This window comes from Epinephelus moara, chromosome 7, assembly GCF_006386435.1.
Source record: "Epinephelus moara isolate mb chromosome 7, YSFRI_EMoa_1.0, whole genome shotgun sequence".
Taxonomy (NCBI): Eukaryota; Metazoa; Chordata; class Actinopteri; order Perciformes; family Serranidae; genus Epinephelus; species Epinephelus moara.
In genome coordinates, this window is record NC_065512.1 from 15,382,519 (window position 1) to 15,403,257 (window position 20,739).

General features: G+C 41.9%; 3 protein-coding genes across 4 annotated transcripts; 2 read left to right on the forward strand and 1 right to left on the reverse strand.

Moving 5' to 3' along the window:
- The first annotated feature begins 670 nt into the window (after window positions 1-670).
- Window positions 671-4,583, forward strand: zgc:162944 (uncharacterized protein LOC569993 homolog). The gene is made up of 4 exons (XM_050049144.1): window positions 671-914; window positions 1,787-1,958; window positions 2,182-2,380; window positions 4,095-4,583. The coding sequence occupies exons 1-4, from the start codon at window positions 720-722 to the stop codon at window positions 4,288-4,290; spliced, it is 762 nt and encodes a 253-aa protein (XP_049905101.1). The 5' UTR covers window positions 671-719; the 3' UTR covers window positions 4,291-4,583.
- acod1 (aconitate decarboxylase 1) lies at window positions 4,580-10,385 on the reverse strand. Of its 2 annotated transcripts, none has more exons than XM_050049143.1 (5): window positions 10,264-10,385; window positions 7,900-8,061; window positions 7,421-7,510; window positions 7,122-7,321; window positions 4,580-5,691 (listed from the first exon to the last, which is right to left on the reverse strand). In XM_050049143.1, the coding sequence occupies exons 2-5, from the start codon at window positions 7,975-7,977 to the stop codon at window positions 4,731-4,733; spliced, it is 1,329 nt and encodes a 442-aa protein (XP_049905100.1). In that variant the 5' UTR covers window positions 7,978-8,061; window positions 10,264-10,385; the 3' UTR covers window positions 4,580-4,730. The 2 variants fall into 2 exon arrangements, with proteins under 2 accessions (XP_049905100.1, XP_049905099.1); XM_050049142.1 differs by lacking the exon at window positions 10,264-10,385 and adding an exon at window positions 8,275-8,387.
- Window positions 10,386-11,991: 1,606 nt separating this feature from the next.
- Window positions 11,992-13,657, forward strand: kctd12.1 (potassium channel tetramerisation domain containing 12.1). Its single transcript, XM_050048863.1, has one exon. The coding sequence runs from the start codon at window positions 12,212-12,214 to the stop codon at window positions 13,073-13,075; it is 864 nt and encodes a 287-aa protein (XP_049904820.1). The 5' UTR covers window positions 11,992-12,211; the 3' UTR covers window positions 13,076-13,657.
- Window positions 13,658-20,739: the final 7,082 nt, after the last annotated feature.

Sequence of the window (20,739 nt, forward strand, 5' to 3'; positions counted from 1 at the left end):
TATATATATATAATGAAAATAAATTAGAGAAGAAAAGAAAGCAATATTTAAATCAGTAATTAATAAGTAAAGTAGTAGAAAAAAAACATGAGAGAATTAAGGCAAATCACTAACACATATTCAGAATAGATGCAATAGATGAGTAAACATTATGCCCTATGTACTCTAATTTAATTCTGCCATCTAGTGGACTCTTTTGTGAATACAATGTAAACCGAATACTATTAATCAGCTCCCCCTCCGAAACTGGTGAAATGGTTGCACCCAATATTAAACGTTAAAAGCAGAGTGATAGATAAGGACAAAAGGTAACAAATAAGATTAATTATTTACTATTATTATTGTTATTATTATTATTTACTATTTATTATTTACTTTATTTAAATGTTCTTATCCATCGCTCTGGTTAAAAGACGTTAGAAATGTACTTGTTAACAGGGTGTTTTCCGTCGTCTTAACGCGTTATATTTTTACTTGTTAAGACATTTTTACTTTATTTTTATATATTTTTTTATCTTTATTTCTACCGTCTATAGTTAAGAAGAACAATTTTGACTTGTTAATACGAACAAAACAGACGTTAAGAGCCCTTTCAGTGTTCCACTTGTTGCAGCAGTGCTCAGGTTCAGACACAAGATGGCGCCGACCAACCGTTAGCTTGTTAGCGCAGAGGAAGAAGACGTAGAAGAAGGGGGCGTCCTCTCCGCTGACAGTCCGCCATGCTCACCCTGCTGCACCACTGTGGTCGTAACTTGCTGACATTCAGGACCGTCCAGACAGTCAATAAAAGTTACTACACGACACAGATGGGTAAGCGCGTGGCCGTGGTGCTGGCGGGCTGCGGGGTTTATGATGGCAGTGAGATCCACGAGGCCTCCGCTGTTCTGGTCCACCTGAGCAGAGGAGGTGCAAGTGTAAGTTCGTTGAGACTGGTTTGATCTGCAAGTATTGCATTGACTGTGCTGTGTGTTTTATTTGAGATATATGCACATTTATATACATCACTTTGTTATCAGGAGCTTCCTGTGTGGCCTGATAGAGTGCAACATGTTTGCTCTTTCATTATTTTTATTGTTTGTGACTACATAAAGTTAATACACATGCTGCAGGGTTTGGGGTCAGGTCATGTAGCTCAGACTGTGATTCACATTGTTGATGCACTCTGACTCTGGTCGCTGAAGTTACACAAATTGTGTATAACTTTTTAAAAGGGGCTTTAGGGGCATCTAGCAGTGAGGACTGCAGATTGCAACCAGCTGAAACTTCTCCTGGTTAGAATTCCTTCAGTGTTCATTGTTCAGGAGGTGTGTACCAGGAGCCATATCATCCACAGAGGTCCCTTCCTCTCTAAACAAACGGACCAGGTGAATTAAACTGGTAAAATCACTGAATAAAGCCGTTTCAGCCAGGAACACTCGTCATAGATTTAATCATTTATTGCAGCAAATGGAAATACAGTTATGTTTGGTGCTGAGGACTCCACTGGGTTGGACAAGCAGCATTGATGGGAAAACAAAAGCCATTATGAGGCTTCAGCAGTCCAAGTTAGACAAAAAAATAAAGTGTGTGTCAGCCAAAGTTTCAGTCTTTTTACTATCCTCCTTGTTTCACTTTTAGGTAATAGTAAATTGAATATCTTTAGACTAGAAAATGTTGGTCTGACCAAACAAACAAGTAGCAAACATCATGTTGGATTTCATGTACTTATTGTGATGGACATTTCTTTCAATTAATTGCTAATTAAAAAAAACTATAACCAGTCGTCGCCTTTGCTTTTTCACTGCAGGTCAACATGTTTGCCCCAAACATCGACCAGATGCACGTGGTGAATCACCTGAAAGGCCAACCGTCTGAGGAGAAGAGAAACGTGTTGGTGGAGAGTGCAAGGCTGGCCCGTGGAAACATCCAGGACCTGTCTAAGCTCAGTGTCAAAGACCACGATGCCATTATATTCCCAGGTTTGTTCACTACAACACGATAGCCTGCTCCCTTACCACCAGGATCTCATCATGCTGTGTTGCTTTGTTGATACACTGCAAAGTCCTGGAGGCACTCAATTTAATAAAAGATTGTGTCCATCCTGATTTAAAGCCCCATGAGACTTAAGTTTACCAGTTAATATTCATGACTGAAAACATCTCTCCATGACCTGAATAATCAAATTTTTGCAATGTCTCATAGGTGGTTTTGGGGCAGCGAAGAACCTCTGCACATGGGCAGTGCAGGGGAAGGACTGCTCTGTTAATGACGAGGTCAAGGCCACGCTGCAGGCATTTCATGGCGAGGGGAAACCCATCGGTCTCTGCTGCATCTCACCTGTCCTGGCTGCCAAGGTGTTTCCCGGCTGTGAGGTCACTGTCGGTATCGAGAAGGATGAGAAGTGAGTCTAACTGGCCTGAGCACCCCAAATTTATAGCAAAAGGGAACTCCACTGATTTTACACATCAAAGTTAGTATTGGGGAGTACAGCTGCATATGTGAAAGCAGTTGTTTAAAACCCTTTGTGGCTCCAGAGGGAGCTGTGTGAAGTCTGACAAATTGACGTCAAGTTTGAAAATGATGACTGAAAATTAATGGGTGTGGAGTTAAAAAGAAATGAGCTTACAAAACCTGTGTAGCCCGCTCCTCATCTCTGCTTCAGGCTAGAAACTTAAGGATGATACTACTATAAGACTGACTAGATGCATTGTGGGTAATGTAGGCGGCAGAATATGTGTAATAAAGAACACAATATACAGTGTTACAGTCAAGGGGTTATCTCTGGGTCTGAAAAGTGATGCCAATGCAGAAGTGCCTAAAGCGCATTCTTTCTAATGACCAGCAGAGGGCGGCTCCATCTGATTGTATAGAAGGCTATGGGAAGAAGACCCAACTTCTTACTTGATTTATAATTACCTCAGTAAACATTTTCCTCATGAGTTTATAGTCTTAATCGCTAGTTTCAAGTCGTCTTCTCTCTTTGCAAAATATCAACTTTTATCAACTTTTAATTGGAACTTATACCAGATTTGTGTATTCATGTGTAAATATGTACATCTTACTCATGACTTGCCAGGGTTTTGCACAACCTTTTAAAGTCTTCCTCAGACATTCACTCATATTCCACAAAGCACTCTTACGGACTTTTATCTTCCGTGGACTTTCCTTAATCAATATTTATTGAAATACAAAGGATCATCTCTTTGGAGCAAACTACTTCCATCTCTACAATCAACACTTATATTATTATTTAAAAACATCTGAAAAGGACTCTAATGTGAAAGTACTCTTAACACTTTGTTGAATCATTTGTACAGCGACTAAGCCTAAACTTAAAGCCACTGAGGGGCTGCATTGACAGGATACTTACTAATTGAAACGCTAACCGACTGCTACTCATCAGGTGAAAACACTCCTTCTTCTTTGATGCATACTTTATTTGTCACCACTGTAGTCTTTAATGAATCTGTGTCCATAAACCATTCAAAGGTACAAACTTTCACCATTACATTGAGCAGCGTACATCTGACTTGATGTTTTCCTCAGTCTAGCAACACCAGTCCCTCAGTGAATGGTTCCTACCTACATTAGCAGACACCCATGACAGTACAGTGACCCCTACTGGACAAATTAGCAACCTACACACGCTTCACTCCATGGATGGCTCCTATAAATTGTAATGCATTTTAGCTTGTGAATATTCTAACATTTTTGTATTACTGCTTACACTGGAACTCTTGTTCAATTATGCAATCTTTGTTTTTATCTTATTCTTTTTATATAGGATTGTAGTTATTGAACAGGGGGAGGTATCTTCATATGCCATTTTTGGCTTCTGACCTCCCCTGCACAATGATTAAACCTTTAATTTATTTTTCCCTGTGTTTTCTTTCTAGGTATGTTCAAATAAATTAATCAAACTTGTAGCCTGGAATTTGAGAGTATTTGATTTTACAGTATAGTAAAACCTAGAACTGTGACACTTGTCTTTTCTAAAGAGCATGACACGTCTTTTCACTACACATATTGTTTGTGTGTGTGACATATAAACCTCTGAATCCTTTAAAGCAGTTAAATATTGTGCAATGCTTCTTTTTCTTCTCTCTCTCTCTCAGGTATCCCGACACTACCGACACTGCAGCGGCCATCAACCAGCTGGGCTGCAAGCACGTGAGTAAGGGCGTCGGCGAGAGCCACGTGGACGAGAAGAACAAGCTGGTCACCACGTCTGCATTCATGTGCAACGCTCCCATACATGAGATATTTGATGGGATTGGAGCGATGGTGAAGGACGTGTTGAAACTCGCTTAATTGCACTAATACCCAAACAGAAAAGAATGGGGGGCTGTCGTTTTAGAGAGCTTGTGTCACAGTAACTCCTTCATCAAAAGCACGTTCAGATGCTCTTAAAATATACACGTTTGTACAAGTAATGTGCACAACATGGTCTGATTTATTTTGCAGAAATTTCTGTTTGACTCAGTTTTACTGGATTATGTTGTGATGCATTCGATCAGCATCGTGTCGGCAATGTTAATCACATTTTAGAAAATCAACAGCAGCTGTGGTGAAGTACAAACAATGCAATAAAACAAAGAAGTTCACTTTTCAGTTCCTTTATTTCTTAGTCCATGAAAGAAAAAGGATGAATAAATATTTACATTATGATTCTTGTGGAAAAGTTAAAGTATTATTTGACATCACACACATATAACACACTCACTACACCGGCCTCATCACACACTGTATAATCACACTCTCTGTGTGCTGTATAACTGCTCCTGTTGACCACTTGTCATTCTCAGATATGAACCCAAGACTGAGCACCTTCTCACTCTCTCAATGTTTCCTATCACATCAATCACACCCTCCACTCCCTCTGAGCACAACACTGAGGAAGCGTTCATGCAAAACTTCTCCACCAGGTCCTCCTGACTGAGCGGCTTCCTCCAGTGGCCATAAAAGGTATCACACCTGGCTGTAAAACTCTGCCCCTGCTCTGTTTCTATCTCCACCTCACAGTACATCTTGTCAAAGCTGGGCTGATTATCTTTCGGGGTCTCCACCTCCACTTTGGACAAGAGCTCCTTCAGAGCAGGCTGGTTAATCTGAGCATCACTGAAAGAAGAAACTGTCACTTTGTTATCCAGCAGGGCGGAAGAGGCGTTGAACTGGAATGAGTGCCTCGCTTGGTGCTCTGTGGCAGGTAAGGGGCAGTCAACGTACTTAGATGGAGGCACTCGAAGTGTGACATGTCTGATCTGGCTGAGGTCAAAGTGCCCCAGTGTGTTTTCAAGCTTTTCACGGGCTGCCAGCGCCGCATCCACAACCCAGTGCATCCCCAGGTGAGCAGGGATGCGCTTGATGGCCACATCCTGGTCTTCCAGAATCCATTTAAAGTCAGCAGAAGGAGAAACTTCCATGGGTGAAGGACTGTAGTCTTTGTAGTAAACGCCAAACCCAGAGTTCAGATCCAGGATTGCCGGATTCCCCTCCAGTCCCATCTGGGCCAGCCGAGCGGCCTCCAGGCCTCTCTGAGCAGCATTACCAATATGGAGAGGTTTGGTTTGTGTGGCGGCGTTGGCTAAGGGAGCCCCAGCGGAGGAGGCTGCGACAGCCAGAGCATGACTGCACTGTGCGGGGGACAGACCCAGGAGCTTAGCTGAGGCTGCGGCACTGCCCATCACGCCAACAACACTGGGAGGGTGGAATCTGAGTGTGGGAAAGAGAAGGAAAGATGAAGAGAACATTCAGATCTAACTGAGTTTAACGACTGAACTGATGATGATTTGAGCCAGATGATTGATGTTGATTTATTTATTAGCTGATTGACGGAAAATTAATTGGCAGCTATTTTCAGAATCAAAATGTGAGAGTAACTTTTCCAACATAAATGCTAAACATTTATTGTTTTCAGTCTCTCAAATTGGAGTGTTGATGAGTCTTGATGAACTGAAGTCATAGGGGTCTGCTGTTAACAACAGCAGAACTACACCTAAAACATTGGTGTATAAACTGTCCCACAACTGGTGCAGTATAATTCAAGTCTCATTTATCATTGTATGCTCATCAGCACTTCCCAAACACATGCATTTTTTGCAAAAACAGTACCATTTAGCTTAAAGTAAAATTTATCTTTGCGCTCTTCAAAGCCAGACTTCATTTTTAAAAAACAGTAATTTTACCTTGCTGAACACAGGAGCTGCTGGTCTACCACTGCCTCAATCAGTTAGTTTGTGTTATTGTGTGACTTTGTTAAATCGAAACTGACTGTTTCACACATCAAAGTTTCTGAAAATTACAGTTTTTCTCAATGGAGTCTGGCTTTGAAGAGAGCACGGATAAGTGTCAGTTTTAGTTCCTCATCGGAAAAAGCTGTGTGTTTGGGGAGTACAGACTACAGAGCATAAGACTGGATAAATGAAACTTAGATTACTGCATGAGTTGTGTGGGAGTTTGTAAACGGATGTTTTAATATAGTTTGGCTAATGTTGCACGAGGAACCCCGATGACTTTAATTCATCAAGTAGTTTCATGAAGAGTTTTTGGATTCTTTGGTCACTGTAGAATCGTGGGAGAAATTAACAAAGTCAAGGTAACACAGGGTGTTTAACTGATATACAAATGGTCATTTTGTGGGTGAAGTATTTCTTTAACAGAATTTGTGATGGACATTTTTCACTACTTTCTGACATTTTATAAGCTGAATGATTAATTGATTTGTCAAGAAAATATTGGATGCAGTGGTTAACATTGTTGCCTCACACCACGAGGGTTCCTGGTTCGAACCCCAGGGTGGGGGAGTCTCCTTGTGCGGAGTTTACATGTTCTCCCCCGTGTCAGCGTGGGTTTTCTCCGTGTACTCCGGCTTCCTCCCACAGTCCAAAGACATGCAGGCTAGATTAACTGATGACTCTAAAATTGTCTGTGAGTGTGAATGGTTGTCTGTCTCTATGTGTCAGCCCTGTGATAGTCTGGTGACCTGTCCAGGGTGTACCCGACCTCTCACCAAATGTCAGCTGGGATAGGCTCCAGCCCCCCAAATACCACCTGAGGTAGGTGTTGTTCTTTTAGCAATCTGGGTGAATCAACCCTTGAACACTCAACAGTGTGATGTTGGTTAATATGACAAAATACCTCACCTCTCTGGGATGTTGTAGGCCTCTCTGGAGAACCTCATGAGTCTACCCTGCACCTCGATGCCAACGTTAAAGGCCAGCAGCAGGTCGAGACCAGAGGGCTGACTGGGCAGCGTCTCTGCCAGAGCCAGCAGGGCCGGTAGCACAGCGCCTGAGGGATGAGTAGCAGGGTGCCAAGTGTCGTCAAAGTCCATGGAGTGAACCTAAACAATGTGACAGAGCGGATAACCACAGGTCAAATCACCACCATATCATGCTTATGTTTACTTTATATCATAATGCACTTATTTGACCGAGCTTACCGCGATGCCGTTGACAAATGCTGCATAATGGGGAGGAAGAGTTATCTCTGATCTACCCCAAACACTGCTCCGCTCATGAGATGTGAACAACTGCAATCAGGCAAGGACAAGTTTGCAATTAAATATGGATGTGAGCTCAACAAACAAAAATGATGGACAAATAGCAGCATAAAAGGGATTGTATCAGCTAATTGGACTAAGGAAGCAGACTTATAGTGTCAACATCCCATAGAAAGGGAAATTAATCACAGTACACAACAGTTAATTAGAGGTTTTGTTCTGTAGAAGACAGTGCCTGAGTTTCTGATCAACACAGACAACTTCTGATGAGGCCAAATAAATAAAAAATGGGGACAAATATTACTAGGACAAATTTTGAATAAAATATAAGCCATCTTCTTAGTGTTTTAAATCAAATCTGTTGTCATATGCCATGTTTTAGTAGGTACACACCACTCCAGTCGAGCAGTTTGCCATACCTGGCTGTACGTGAGAGCCTTGTTAAAGACAGCTGTCCTGGTTCCTAACAGCCCAACGCCCAGGTTGTCCAGCATCATCCTTTTGCTCCTGTTAATCACACCATCTGTCAGCTGGGTGATGTTAAGGGCATGGATGGCAGCTCCAAAGCTCTCTGTAATACCCTGGAAAGGTGAAACAGGGTCAGTCAGATGCAAACATCCCCAGAGACAGCACAGTTGTTCAGGATGTAATCAGGCTCAAATATGCAGCATCTATTCGTCTTTAAACACAAAATACTCTCCAAAAGCTGCCTGAGGATTATCTCAAACAGTGAAATGCTGAAAAAATAATGCAATCTATGGAAAATATCTAAGTATGAATGACAATAGAAATACCTTGCGTAGCATTGTTGTAGCTCAACAATGTCTTCAAGTGATAAAGCATCCAAGTGCTGCCACCTTTTATACGCAACAACACAATCTGAGCACTGACTGGCCAAATTTCCAGAGTGGCTAAAACTCACCATGATGAGAAGTGGGAACTTTCACAATGACTGGCCATCACCACATCGAATTGGGAAATGAGTCTCCAAGCACTCACAGACAATCACATGACAATGAAGATGTCACATTTTTAAACAGCTGGGAAAGTAATAATTACTAAATACCAGCTTTGACCCCAGCTGTGGGGTCCTAAAAGTTTGTGATGACTGCAGACCCTGTAGGCTGCTAAACTCAGATCTAGACCCATTAATGTTTGCACGTAGACACAGGAGGAACAACTCTGACCAACTTTCAGTGGTTAATGAAGTTCTCAGGTCCTTTATTTAAGTGGAAGTGGAAATACTGTGGTCAGTTAATGAGGGTTTATGTTATGTCTTAACATTGGAGGGGGATACATATGAAACGGGGGAACTGAGGGGCCTCTACCAGCAATTAATTACTGCATCCTGATGAATTTTTATGCACCAGTTTGTAAAAAGTAACTTTAAGTGTCAAATAATTGTAATGGAGTAAAAAGTACTGACCTGTAATTAAATAGAGGTAAAATGTAGCACAAAATAGACATATTCAAGTAAAGACCAAGCATGTTTAAAATTAGTCCTCTGTAGGGGACATGACACTGAGGGCTCTAATTTTAACACCATGCATGCAGTCTATTTGAGTCCTGATGAACTGTACAAAGGACATCTTGGACTTTCTAGTGATGTAACGCACATGAGGATGTGACCAACAGTGTCTCTTCAACATGGTGGGAATTTTATGACAGTGAGAGAGATCTGGGAGCAAATTAATGAAGATATATTGTTTTCATAAGGATGTTTTTTTTTTTACTTTAAAAAGTCTTAAGTATACAATATTAAGATTTTAGAAGTCTATGTTGATTTAAAACATATATATAAAACATATATATGCCAATCCATTTGTTTTATTTATCAAACCATTTCCAAACTCCAGATACTCTATTGTTCTATAACTGGGCCCAATCATTGACCCTGACCTGGGGAGCACACTGGTTGTTGCTGGTTGTGAACGTTAAATTGTGGTTACTGTACTTCGTGTTGCTGTAATTTGAAGCATTGTCTGGCACAAGAATTTCCTTCAGGATAAATAAAGTTCTAGTCAATTGAACTGAACTAAATTAACCAAAGGAACACAAGATGTTAAAGTCCTGGTTGTCTAGGATTTAAAGTCGCTGACCATGAATTCACAACGCCTTAACAGCGTATAAATATCTGATACAGACAAAGTGTAACCACTGATTTAGTCCCAGTTCATAAGAAGCACTGCTGTCAGTTCACACAGTCACGTAAAGAGAACTTATCCTCCATTTGTTGACAAAAAGCCAGACCTCACAAGGTTAACTATTTCAAGGTTAAGGTTTCTGGTGAAGATTAGGGTTAAGTGAAAGTTAAGGAGAGGTTTGGGGTTAGGTGAGTCATGGTTATGGTTTATCTTAAATACGTTTTCAGGGAATTAATTTCTTTCAGACATCAACACAACGTCCTCTTTGGTCTGAGTCATGGTTATTATAGTTCACTAAAACTAGGTGTTTCACAACACTGAAATACTGAATTGAAATAAAAATGAAGACAACTTTAGAGATAAACAAATGAGCTGAAATGATATTGTATACTTAAAACATAAAATAAAATAAATTATACAGGAAATCTTTAGTGTTAGTCTTTGTCAGTTTGGTCAATATTTGTTAGCACAACAAGCTTAAGGAAGATGAGGAAAAATAGGGAAGTGGTGCACTGGGTTAAAGCCCTGTGTAGTTAATTGTAAAAAAAATATATATATAGATATAGATATATATATATCAGATGTTCTTCAAGCATAAGGCAAATAATCACATAAAGATGAAAGAATTGGCCGGCTCACTCAGTGTGAAAGTCCATGGTGCAGGCAGGCAGTCCACAAATACATCCGAAGCACTCTGACTGTAGTTAAAAATCCATTTTTGATACATGGATAAACCAGCACGTTTTGACTAGAGAGTCTTCATCAGGGTGTAAAATGCATTGGAAACAGGTGTGCAATGACAGAATTCATGTGGAGGTCATGTGACACAGGTCCCATGATATCTGAAAGGAATTGCAAAATGAGGGAAATGCACTCTGCACACATCTAGTAACAAGAATTGTTTTATATTGTGACAAACCTGCACATTAAGTGAAGCAAAATGAAAAATATCCGGTAAAATATATGACAAAGACAAGAAACAATATGTACAATAGTGTGGACAGACAACAAACTCATAACATGTATATGGTTGAAATATTCATAAAGAGTTTGATAACTAATTAAAGGACATGACGGTAGGGATATACAGTAAGCATGAGGAGGTATTGGTGCACATTTTTATTGAGGTTTGAATTTCTACATCTGAGGCAACTGCCTTCACAAAGTGTTTTGTTTGTAATATTTATTCTGAACTTCCTAAATCTTGCCCCTGACAAAGCCACCACCCTAAAACTATATCGAAACTAATAAAAACTAAAGCCTAACTTTTTTTCCCCACAAAAAAACTGAACTGAAACGAGGAAACACACTCTAGGAACTAACTGAAACTAGACTGAGCTGAAAAATAAAAAAAATAAAAAAATAAAAGTTAATGAAAAATAAAAAAAGACTATAATATCTCTGGTCTGAGTTATGCTCTGGACAAGAAGGTGCAGAGCCACCTCCTCTTCCTCAGGAGGCTCAGATCTTTCGGCTTTTGCAAGGATTTGCTGTTCAGGTTTTATGGTGGCAAGTGCCCTGTTTTATGCTGCAGTCTGTTGGGGAAGCAGCATGACAGACCAAAACAACAGACGCCTGGACAGGGTGGTTAAAAAGGCCAGCTCAGTGATGGGCAGGGGACTGGACTCACTGGGAATGGTGGTGGAGGGGCGCACATGGAATAAGCTGCAAGCCATAATGGACAATGTCAGCCACCCTCTCCACAACATCTTGGCTGGACAGAGGAGCAGCTGCAATGAGCGACTGGTCTCACTGCGCTGCAGGACTGAGAGGTTTAGAAGATCACTTTACCCTACAGCCATTAGGCTTTCTAACACCTCACAACACGAGTTCAGCAGTATGGCTGGCGCCATCTTGGCTTTTTGGAGCCAGTGGTGACCATATTGGACAAGAGGTTGGCACTTTGGAAGAGCAGTGAGGTGTGGACTATCTGTCTATCTATCTATCTATCTATCTATCTATCTATCTATCTATCTATCTTCTGCTCTTGTAGCCTACCTCTAACTTCGTGGGTGCCTTGATAATTGGTATTTTCACTTCACCAGAGGGCTGTTTGAGGGTGTGTGTGATGGCTGCATTTCCATCAGAGCTGCAATAGGTGTCACTCTTTCCATATTTTGCAAACATGTCTTGACTTCAAAGCTAAAATAACTGTATTGTTGAGAACACACAATAAGAGATATTGTGTGTTCTTGTGGATTTCTGTAACACATGTCATTAATTAAATAATTACCAGGAGGTGAACTACATTTATATTTGTGCCAGACAGGGCAGGAGAAAAACTAAATGACTCATAACCAGATGTGGATGTTTGCTCAAAGTGATGCTGGAAGACACACACACACACACACACACACACAAAGACAGAGAGAGAAGGCTGCACATGCACTGACACACGAGACCGCTCGCTTATATTTTGGGCAGGACCGTCATGTCATAGTTACATGTTAATTTTACAGTCAACCCCTCCGTCGCGCTCGCGCACTCACGCACGCACGCGGTAAGCCCAGGCTTTATAAACACGCCGCTGCCACTTAGTTGCTCAGTGTTTCCACTGATCCCACATCAGTGCAGCGGCTCAGAGAAGATGGCACTGGCCGACACAGAGCGCGGAGTGTCCAGCTGCGGCGGTGACTCCCCGTTCTCAGAGATCATCGAGCTGAATGTCGGCGGACAGGTTTATGTCACCAGGCACAAAACTCTCATCGCAGTCCCAGACTCGCTGCTGTGGACCATGTTCAGCAAGAAGTCACCCAAGGAGTTGGCGAGAGACAGCAAAGGGCGCTTCTTCTTGGATAGAGACGGGTTCCTGTTCCGCTACATCCTAGATTATCTCCGGGACTTGAACTTGGTGCTGCCGGACTACTTCCCCGAGAAAAGTCGGCTGCAGAGGGAGGCTGACTTTTTCCAGCTGCGGGACCTCGCCAAGCGCCTCAGCCCCCGGGTGAGTAAGGACAACTCAATCAGCGAGGAGATCAGCCAGAGCGACACTGAGGAGGGCGCGCAGCAGTGCGGCTCATCCGGCGGCATGGAGACTTTACGCGCCATGTCGGTCAGCGGGGCCATGCGCTCCCCATCCCTGGACTCCAGAAAGTCGGGCTATATCACGATAGGATACCGCGGCTCGTACACCATTGGCAGGGACATCCAAACCGACGCCAAGTTCAGGAGAGTGGCGCGCATCACGGTTTGCGGGAAGACGTCTCTGGCCAAAGAGGTGTTTGGGGACACGCTGAATGAGAGCAGGGACCCGGACAGGCCCCCGGAGAGATACACATCCCGGTACTATCTCAAGTATAATTTTCTAGAGCAGGCGTTTGACAAGCTGACAGAGGTGGGCTTCCACATGGTGGCCTGCAGCTCCACAGGCACCTGCGCCTACACCAGCAATGATCCAAACGAGGACAAAATCTGGACAAGCTACACTGAATATGTCTTCTGTCGGGATTAACAGCAGCAGCAAACACGTCGAGTTGATGTACATAGACATTTCATAACCTAGAGGGGAATGTCTTTACATAGTCTTGCATTTGCTGTGTTGAATGGTGAAATTTGTCAAGGGCGACTGCAAAAATATTGCTCCATTATTCTAAGAATAGCCAGTATTACCACTTCTGTGGTCAAATCAGAGACAAAACATCCCTAAAAAGATTCATGGAAATTTGGATGTTCAAAGTGAGCTGAGCATTGTTTGAGTTTGACACACCCATGCTAAAAAACACCCAACAAAATGCCATCATGTCCACCCCACAGAACTGCATATCAATGTTTCAGTCACATCTGACTCAGTGCTGTGTGAATTGAGCGGCATCCAAGAACAGAGAAGCAGCAATTAGTATTCAGTGTCATTGTAACTTCTAGGCTTGCTTGATCACGTTTTGGCCAAGTTTTGTATTATCTAATAGGGTCTTCTTATACATAGCAGTTCCATCGCTGACATGACTGTAAGTGTATGTGCTTGCTTGGTAGAGTTGTGCTTGTTAAACCTGTTCAGATGAAATAAAATCTTACACTCGGCTCTTCTCAGCCCCCTTTTGCCAATCATATCGTCTTCTTGAAACGTCTCTGCACAGAATAACAAAAGTGCTGGCATTTATCTCCCTCCAACCTTTTCAACTTTACTCAGTGGAGAATCAAAGAGTCAGCCTCAAAGAGAGATGCCCTACCCAGGGACGTCAGCGCGTCATGGCACTGAAGCTGCCAGCTCAACAAAATCTGTCACACGGTTTTAACCCCAGAAGAAGCTGCACAGAGCTGAAATGTGATCAGCAGCAAGGATGACTTAGAAAATCCTGACAGGAACTTTCCTTTGCTCTGACTTCGTCTATCACGTTGTATCTATTTTCTCTTCGGCTCAGCCCTGTTATTAAATCACCCAAGCAGAAAACCTCCACATCTGAATATAGTTTGCATGTAAATACTGGAGGAGGAACCGTGTCCACCTATTTATTTTGTCACACACATTCAGTCGAACGCCATGTGGATGCAAATAGTGCAGCTGCGCACACATGATGTCATTATCATTTCAAGTGTAAATAATGAAAGGGTCCAGCTGCACACAAATAGGAGGGTCCAGTCTGCCAGGGAGAATGAATGGAGAGCGGATTGGTGCACCTCTGCAGCAAGAGCAGAATTGCTTGACTGCCTAGTGTACAGCCAGCTCTGGATTATGTGTTTCATTCAAACAGGCATGGAAAAAAATGGCCTTACATTCAGAGCCATGAGTGGGATGATAGAACACCAGAGGCTTATAGACCAGATGCAGTGATGTAACCCCCAGTAGGGGTCCGGGGACATCCTCAGAGGGGGAACATCTTCAGTTTCATGTGCTAAATCTGTCAGTATGGTTTGGCTGAATTTTAGTTATAAAAAGTTGGGAAATCTGCTGTTTGGACAGGATAAAAAAAATATCTCTGAGACAGAGATCTGCTCAGTTTAGGGATCGTTGTGGATACAGAAATGACTCAAAAGAAGATTACTGTAATTATCTAGGCAGGCCTTTTTCATTGAAGACAGTTTGGTCACAGGTGTAAAAAATAAATTCAATGTTAGCTACTTCAGTTTCAGGGTGCTGGTGTTGTGCGTGCTGGCCCACTGTCACTGTGTCATGGCTTACTGGGACACCTGAATAGAACAGAGACATTGCTATTGTTATTAGTGATGTCTGTGCTTTCCCTACAATGACAGGTTGACCCAGAGGCCGTCTTGCAATGGAATCACTCCAGCTGTGACTTAAAACATTTTATTATTTATTGTATTTAACCAGATAAAAACCAACTGAGATAAAATGTTCATTAATGGTGACCTGGCCAAGAGGGCAACAATCGATTACACGTCGATTATATGTCGATTACATGTCGATTACACATTGATTACACATTGATTACATGTCGATTACGTGTCGAGTACACCCTGATGAGACATCGATTACATACTTAACACAGAATACAATACAGCACATCATAATCGGTATTTTGCGTGCAGGACAAGAAGACGAATGTACACAGATAATGTACAAAACATACAGATAAAAAGGCATTAACACATGTTAAAATTGTTATGCTTTGTAGCAACAACAGTTTGTGGTAAGGACTTCTGTTGGCTTTTGTTTAAATCCATAGACTGTAAAAATACTGGACGTAGCTACTGTGACATCACCCATAGTTTGTGGACTCCTGTGCATCAGCATTATGGCTGTCACCATCGCCATCTTGGCTTTTTGGAGCCAGAAGTGACCATACTGGGCAAGATGTTGGCACTGAAGAGCAAGGGGTGGACTTGACTGAGAACCCCAGGACACTATCAGCAGACAGCCTGTCACTCAAAAGCAGCCTGTCCTTAATTATACTTACCTTTTAGCCTTAATAAAATGTAAACTGTTGAGTTACATAAAATAATTCATTAGGAAGGGGGGAATTAGCTTTAGAGATCAAAACCTTTTTTTGTACTAGGCTGTAAATGTGCTGTAGAGAAGGGCGTTTTAACATGAGGGTTTATGGGGATTGACTGGCTTCTGGAGCCAGCCTCAAGTAGGAGTCTAGATTAAGTCTAGCCTGCAGGTCATTCCAAGACCAAGGCCCCCCCCCCCAGTCCGCACAGGGGCCACCTTTAAGTAATGTCAGCTGGGGCCCCCCCACACATGTAGAGTTTTGTGACTGCATCTTGCACAGTTGCATTGTTATTGCCTTGACAAAAACCTGTCCACAGACAGACAGACATATGTGGTGGTTCTCGCCACAATAGATGTCTCCAGAACGACATTTCACCATGATGACACACACACACAGACTCACTAGGAGAAAACAACACCAGCTGCGTCACGTTGTTGCCACGGCTGGTAAATATCTGGTGTGAAAATGGCCTAAATGGTCAGCTTCAACTTCATAAAAACAAACTTAAATCAAGCGTGACGAGCAGTTTGTCGTCCTTTACAAGCACGTTGACAGTCGGTCAACAAGTAAATTAAAAATAGACATGACTGAGCTTTGATGCTTGCCTTAACACTAATCTGGATTTCCTGACAGTTATCTTGAAGTGAAGTGGATGATTTTGGGGAAGCATGCTTTATTTGAATACCTAAATTAGCTCCATTATTTGTTTCAGTATTACAACAAAAAGCTTAAATGTACTTGTGGCTTCTTTGAGTTAAATTCCCAAAAACATGAGGCAGTCTACATGACTATGCAGGTCAACCGTATCCAGATTGGGTGACACACCGCAGAAGTAGCAGCTGTAACTGAGATGATTGTCCACGGACATCTGCAGAAATATCAACTGTGATACACACAAATATATCTGCTGCTGTAAACCGATAGCCAAGATATTGTCACACTTCATGTAAATTAGTCTTTGTCCTATAGGTGTTGTTTCAACAAGCTTTAAATCAATGTGTTGCATCCTCGAAAACAAAGACTTCTCAGACACAATCAGGCGAAACAATCAGGGCGAACACATGATGTCTCATAAAATATGTCCAATTTCAAACAATCCCATTTTGGATGGATTTTGTTTGCCATGGTGTTCAGAGCTGGCAACACATGTAGTGATCTTGAGATTTGAATAACTGTAACGCCAAACCCTGCACGGTCCAGTTCTCTCCAGACACTGATAATATTAAAATTTGGAAATAGGCCCAGAGCTTATATTAAACCTCTTTGATGTTTTTTTTCTTGTAAATGTACAAAAAAAGTACCAGACAGTAATAATTACTCTGTATCAGCTTTCATCTGACCACATACAAGGAAACACACTGAATCTGTCACCAGTCCATCCCAGATATCAGCCTACAAACAATCACTGACTCACACCCACATTTACACACAGTACAGTATGAGTATCTGCACAACACTTGCATATCTCTGGACTGTGGGAGGAAACCCACTCGAACATGTGCAGCAAAGGCTGTCATTCAATGCTGAACAAAAAACGTTCAAGCTGTTGCAACACATGCAGATACAATCCCATCGTATGCTTGCGGGAATGATTACATTTCAGCCAGGATTTTATACCTCCCCTACGGATGCTTATTATCTGTAATTTGAATTAAATGATAAGAAAATACATAATAAGAAAGTCCAGTTGAATATAAAGACATCACCCCACTATCCCTCTGCTTCACTCTCCACTGCTGTGGACTGCTTCCGTAGGAGGAGACTGGGCAGCAGCTTGGGAGATGGACCTCCAGTTGGTGGCTGAAGCACCTTGAATTTGGCCAGCTTAAACCCAACAGTGCTGGGCGTCACAGCAGGTTGGTGGCCAGCGGCAGAGCTGGGTCTAACTTGTGTAACTGCAGCAACAGGAAGTTTGCTAATCCGAGGAAAGTTGGGGCCATGTACTATATGATAAAGATGGAAGACATGACAACTTCCACAAAACTGAGGCCAAAACATTCAGGCATTCAGATGTCCTGTCCCCGACAGCTGGGGTTAGCATTGGCTGGATTCGGGTTGCTTCAGCCACTGACTGAGGCTCAGTCTCCGGAGCTGCTGCCTGCTATCCTCGTGGTGAGGTGGTCTGTAGTGGCAGGGAGTGAGGCAGAGAAGACGCAAGGCTCTAGCTTACGTTAGTTACATAAACATGAACTTTGATTAGCCGCAGCCACGCACCTTTGGCTTTGGCTAGCACAGTGGTAGGCAACCTGCAGCACTGGAGCCATATGTGGCTCTTTAGCCCCTCTCCAGTGGCTCTCGGTGGCTTTGACAAAAAACATCACATGAAAATGAATAACTTTCCTCTAAATTTTTCCAGACCTCAACAGCGGTGGCTAGTCTTGAGCCTCCCTAGCTAGGCCAGCAATGGATTCCAAATCCATAAAAGTAAAAGTCTCAGAGGAAAACACAAATCAAAATATCATAGATATCCCACTGCAGAGGAGCCATCTTGTGTAAAAACATGATTTAACTGCTCATGTAGACCTATAGGCTAATTTAGACCTAATAATACCGTAAGGCTCAAATATGTTTTGCGACTCCAAGCAGATTTTTAAAAATTATTTCTGGTCAAAAATGGCTCTTTTCATAGTTAATATTGCAGACCCCTGGGTTGGCAGAAAGCTAAACTCTTAATATTTTCTCTTAATTTCTGAAAAGCTTTGCTTCGTCGCTTTTGATATGTCCTTCTTCCTTTTTTGGGTTGCTTTGCAGTGCTGGCAGGTGTTGCCAATGCTAGAATAGCAACTTTGTCTGCAGAAATCTCAACCACTGAATCTGTCTTTCGCTGAAGGGAAGTGCACATGCATCAGAACAGCCAATAGGAACATCCTCTCTCTTTGAACTGACCTGTGACTCCTGGCTAGATTTTCTAAAGTCTGAAAATAGAGCCAAAAGCAGGCTCAGTTTTCTCCCAGACCACCTGAATTACAATGTGCTCAAAAGTTTTGCCTGGTGTTGCCAAATGAAACTGCCTACCTCACCTTTAATGGGTAATTATTTGGATAGGCATGTTATCTGATTGTAAACTGAATGTTATTTCTTCATTTATTTTCTGCCGTTTGTGTTGAGAAGTTCTGTTTGACAAATATTAGAGAGGAAAAATGGAAAGAAAACAACAGAGCAAAACAATGTGACTTCAGTCCACAGTATGATATAGTAAACAAGAATGAGTTACTGACAATTACTTAAAACCCCCATGACTGTTACCTCTCAGTGAAATGGAAATGCAATAAATGGGTTGTCAGGTTTTTCAGTGTGAGTGATGACGGGATAACAAAGAACAAAAGACGGGAGCTGTGAGACAAAGTGAGTCAAGGACTGGAGGAAAATAGCAGGATTGAGAGTGGAATTACTTTTTATTGTCAGCCATTGTTCCGGTTCTTTCCTCTTCTCCTTATCTCTATTTGCAATATTCATTCTTCTCTCTGCTCTCTGTGCGCATGTCCCATGTTGAGCTCCCCGACATGAACCTCAGCAGATCAGGACTATTTGAATTCCATGCATGGGTCCAGGATGCGTTTCAGCTTCCTGAGTTATTTTAGATCAAAGTCGCTTTCATTAGCACATCACAACAGTAACTCCGGACCAAAGGCTTCATTATTCTAATGAAATTCTGAGTCGGAAATACATTTTAAACTTGACTTCACAACAGGGGATATGCATCAGTCAGTGCTCATAGGAGGATAGTTCCCGCTGTTGTGTGAAAGCATAACATTATGGTGTTTCACGGGGTACAAAGGCTCATGGTGTTAACAGAGCCCAGGAGCCAAAGAAAATCCATCAGTGAATGTGGTATTAGAGGATCAATCAAAAAATATTGCACATCTATTTTTGGTTTTAAACACAATCTTCTTTTACAGTCAAATGCATGACACTTGGATTTTTGTAATAAAAGAACGTTGATATCTTATTCCTCAACCAAGTTATCATCACTCACTGCACATTTATCCCTCACAGTTGAATGACAGAACAAAGGCAGGGTCTCTACAGGTATCAGACACTTAAATTTAATGCTTTTTAGGACAAATTTTAACCATATGAACACTGATTTTTGGACAAATATTTTTTTTTTCTTATTCAAGCATTGCAGGTAAGTCAGTAAATGTGGTCCGTTGCAGAGGTAGATTTATTGTTAGTATATATATCTGGTTATTGAGGTGAGTTAGGTAATCTACATTTTGCAAACAGGTAAGTGCAAGTACAAAGTAAAAAAATGTTATGGATTCAGCTTTGCCTCTCCCTTGAGCTTCCTGTTCCCCCTTCCCAGTGTCTCATGTTTGTTTTCAGAGTGGCTGAATCCAGATGTCCGCCCTCTGGACTTGCAGACTGAGCCCTCGTACGTAGTGTGACGTATTTACTGTCATCATGTAAAGTCTGCGAGGGCAGACACTGCAAGCGGCTAATAGACAGCCCTTGACTGTTTGACTCATTGCCGTGGAAACGTTCAACTATTGCTGCTGTCATATTCATATATATGTCATAAAAGTTGATGAACAGTGCCTACTCATCTGTCCCTGTAGATAACAATATATATATCCCATGTATAGCCTAATTTTGTGACCAAATGAAAATGTATTAATACATCTCTATATAACAGGCTACACACGTTTAAAAACAGAAATGTTTGCACATAAGGACAGGACTATAACTCAGTAATTGGGCATTACTTCCATTTAAAGACCATTTTTTGGTTGTTTTTCGGCCAGTTATTTTAGCCTATTTTACTGCGCAGCCTGATGGGCCGCAATTATGAAATGTTTTATCAGTCCCTCTACAGCCTATAGTTATACATATCTCTGTATCATGCTGTGGTTGAATGTTATTTCTGGCACACACAATTCAAGCAACATTTTAATAGCCCTAACTATATTAACTATTTTACACATTTAAAGTTTTTTTATTTTTGGGGGGGGCAGACCAAAAACCCACAATATCACATCCTTATGGCAATGAATTGTGGGTTAATAAATCAGTGAGGTCTGCACCCCAAGCGAACTCTCTGGCAGTCTGCACAAAGTCTGCTTGAGGCCCCTTGTGGACTGGTTGAATTGTGGATTTAGACAGCCCTAAGCACTCGCAGACTTCCCAGGAACGCGCTGGCAACGTCTGCAACATGTGGATTCAGCCTCTGTCTCTGTGTGTTTGCTGGCAACGTCTGCAACATGTGGATTCAGCCTCTGTCTCT

Excerpts from the sequence above, each read along its gene's own strand:
- zgc:162944 (XM_050049144.1), top strand. The coding sequence starts at position 720 with ATGCTCACCCTGCTGCACCACTGTGGTCGTAACTTGCTGACATTCAGG. Across the intron at positions 915-1,786 it reads TGAGCAGAGGAGGTGCAAGT|GTCAACATGTTTGCCCCAAA; the intron begins GTAAGTTCGTTG and ends TTTTCACTGCAG. Across the intron at positions 1,959-2,181 it reads CGATGCCATTATATTCCCAG|GTGGTTTTGGGGCAGCGAAG; the intron begins GTTTGTTCACTA and ends AATGTCTCATAG.
- acod1 (XM_050049142.1), bottom strand. Across the intron at positions 7,511-7,899 it reads AGGCTCTCACGTACAGCCAG|TTGTTCACATCTCATGAGCG; the intron begins GTATGGCAAACT and ends GCCTGATTGCAG. Across the intron at positions 5,692-7,121 it reads GCCTACAACATCCCAGAGAG|ATTCCACCCTCCCAGTGTTG; the intron begins GTGAGGTATTTT and ends TCCCACACTCAG.
- kctd12.1 (XM_050048863.1), top strand. The coding sequence starts at position 12,212 with ATGGCACTGGCCGACACAGAGCGCGGAGTGTCCAGCTGCGGCGGTGAC.